Source organism: Medicago sativa, chromosome 5, assembly GCF_051527215.1.
Source record: "Medicago sativa cultivar Bolivia chromosome 5, Bolivia_mono, whole genome shotgun sequence".
Classification (NCBI taxonomy): Eukaryota; Viridiplantae; Streptophyta; class Magnoliopsida; order Fabales; family Fabaceae; genus Medicago; species Medicago sativa.
In genome coordinates, this window is record NC_140753.1 from 16,892,140 (window position 1) to 16,894,905 (window position 2,766).

The following is a 2,766-nucleotide window of genomic DNA, read 5'->3' on the forward strand; positions in this document are numbered from 1 at the left end:
TTTCAATCTCCACTGTTAATATATAAAAACTACTTTTCTTTATAATTTAATTTCCACACACTCTCTCTCTGGTATGTTGATGGTTGAGATTCCAATAGAGAAAACTATAGAATATTCAATAGAGAGAAGCTAACAATTGATGCATAATTGCGGTTTTTTTATCCAATCTTCCTCCTCTTTTTTTGTGGTCTTATCAGTCCCCCGTCGTTTTTACTTTGATGTACGCTCTCGAGTACTCTTTGTTCTCTTTCTATTTTAGTATCTAACATGGTTTTAATTTGATGAAATTGGTTTTAAGTTTTTTTTTTGTTATAGGAACATGGAAGAAGGAAGAAAAGTGCAACGATTACCTCATCATATCGATTTAAATGAGCGGACTTCAATTCAAGGTCCCTCTGAGAATAGCATGGAACAACAACAAGAGAAACTTGACGACACTGATGTCATTGAGTCGGCTCATGGCGCCACAATTCTAAACTCTAATGATAATAACTCAGTTCAAGCTGAGTCAGTACCTGAAGGAAGTAATGAAGCTAACTTAGGTCAAGCTGAGTCAGTACAAGAAGGAAGTCGTGAAGCAAAGAGAGGGCGTAGGGAAAGGGTACATTGGACGGAAGGTGAACATAAGTAAGTATTCAATCTATCCTTGGAAGTTATATATATTTTTTGGATCTTGCCAACCAGTGCCCTTAGGGCAATAGTTAAGGAATGTACAAATATAAATTTTGTTTTGGAAATATAAGATGTTACTTTTGATTAATAAATGATTGTATAACTTTTTCATAAAAACTTAATTGTTTTGAATGCTTAACCAATACACTTGGGACACTAGTTAACATTCTCCATATTTTTTTTTCAATTCTATATTTTAGGTTAAATATATTCTTTTGAATTTAAGTTATTAGATGAAGTATTAAATAGTTGTTAGATCACATCGAATTTATATTTTTATTTTAGACAAATAGTCTAGTGACTAGACACTCAACTTTGGAGAAGTGAAAAATTCTCTAATTGTACCGCATGTAGATCAACATCCTTGTAACTACCAATTGATATGTACTAATTTACATTTACAATACATTAATAAAAAAAACACACATTTATAGCTTTTTAGTTTGTATGATGTATATAAGAAATACATTCAGTTCTAGAAACACAAAAATGATATTTATGTTCATAGATGCAAATTAATCTTTCTAGGTTGCATATCAACAAAGAGAAGAAGAAAAAAAATCAATTCAAGTGTTTGCATTGTTTTGGGTACATAGCAAGATATAGTTACTTCATTTTTTTTTATTATTTTCTTCTCTTATTATTTCACATTCATTCTATAATTTGTGATGTATAGGTTGTTTCTGGAGGGGCTAGAAAAATATGGTAAGGGACGTTGGAAAGATATTTCAAAAGAATTTGTGGTGACAAAGACTCCAATTCAAATAGCTAGCCATGCCCAAAAATACTTTATCCACCAAAATGTGAAAGATGTAGAGAAGAGGAAGAAGAGAAGAAGTATTCATGACACAAGCTTAAACAAGAATGGCACACTAGTCACTCTTGCTGTTGACCAACAAGATGAGATTCCTTCCATTGAGCAGCAAAATGAAACTCCTCCTCAAGGAATGCAACAGACACAAACACAACAAAATGAGATTTCTCCAATGTTGTGCTTGCTTTGTCCAATCGGTTCTACAATTCCGGATATAGAGAAACTTGAGAAGATGCGCGACTTATTGGCAAAAGAACTTCGACGCTAGAGCTTCAGCACATCTAATTGCATTTATGCTTCGTATTTAGTCCAATAAGAAAGTTCAAAGTTAATTTTTTCCTATTAAAAATAGGTAATTTTTTTGACAGTTTTTTTTGACAGTTTGATATAGTAGAATTCATTCAATTGAATATAACATATAATTAATTTGGTTGCATGCGATTGAATTTTTTGTTCATACACACCCATATTTTCCATGTTATTCAATATCGTACATGTTTGAGGGTGTATTTAATAGGAACCTCTTTTCAATTGTTTGGCAAGTTTGCAAACATACGAATAATTGAGAAAGGGTATAATACCCTTAAAATACCAAAACGATAGTTAAATAGGAACGCTAAATTGTTAAGTTGGACTCCTTCACTCAAATTTGATCACGGGACATTGCAGTGTGTCAGTTTCAGTGGTCTTTAGCACTGAAAATTACCAACCTAAAAATATTAAGGAGTAAGTTAACAACATACACCTCCTTGATTTTTTACACCCACTTTTATAAGTTTTTTTTTTTTATCAAATTATCACAACAACATAATTGAGATCTAGTAACAATTAAAAATTGTTACTAAATCAAGAAAAATGTTACTAATTAAATTTTGTAACACTTGAACAATGGTCAGGCAAGGCCCGTGTTAATAGAGAGATTTAGTAATAATTTAATGTATCATTAGTAACATTAAAAAAATTTTACTTATTTAAATTTTGGTAACACTTGTTGTATCATTGGTAACATTAAAAAAAAAATGTCACATTTATAACTTTTTTTTTATGAACGCATTTATAAATTTTTAGAAGTTGTAAAAAGTGTCGCATTGTTTAGACGAAAAAAAATGTGAGTCCATAAAAAATGTTATTGATTGAAATACATTAAAAATATTGGATTATCTCTAGGAGTTTTTGTACTCAATCCACCACAAAAAGTGGATTATGTATAGGACTTTTTGTACTCAATCAACCACATTGAATCTAGAAATCACACAACAAGTGTTTTTAAATAATCCAAG

At 30.7% G+C, this 2,766-nt stretch overlaps 1 protein-coding gene across 1 annotated transcript; it reads left to right on the forward strand.

The window, feature by feature from the left end:
* The first annotated feature begins 319 nt into the window (after positions 1-319).
* LOC146920592 (uncharacterized) lies at positions 320-1,818 on the forward strand. The gene is made up of 2 exons (XM_085711166.1): positions 320-627; positions 1,349-1,818. The coding sequence occupies exons 1-2, from the start codon at positions 320-322 to the stop codon at positions 1,752-1,754; spliced, it is 714 nt and encodes a 237-aa protein (XP_085567292.1). The 3' UTR covers positions 1,755-1,818.
* The last annotated feature ends 948 nt before the right edge of the window (positions 1,819-2,766 follow it).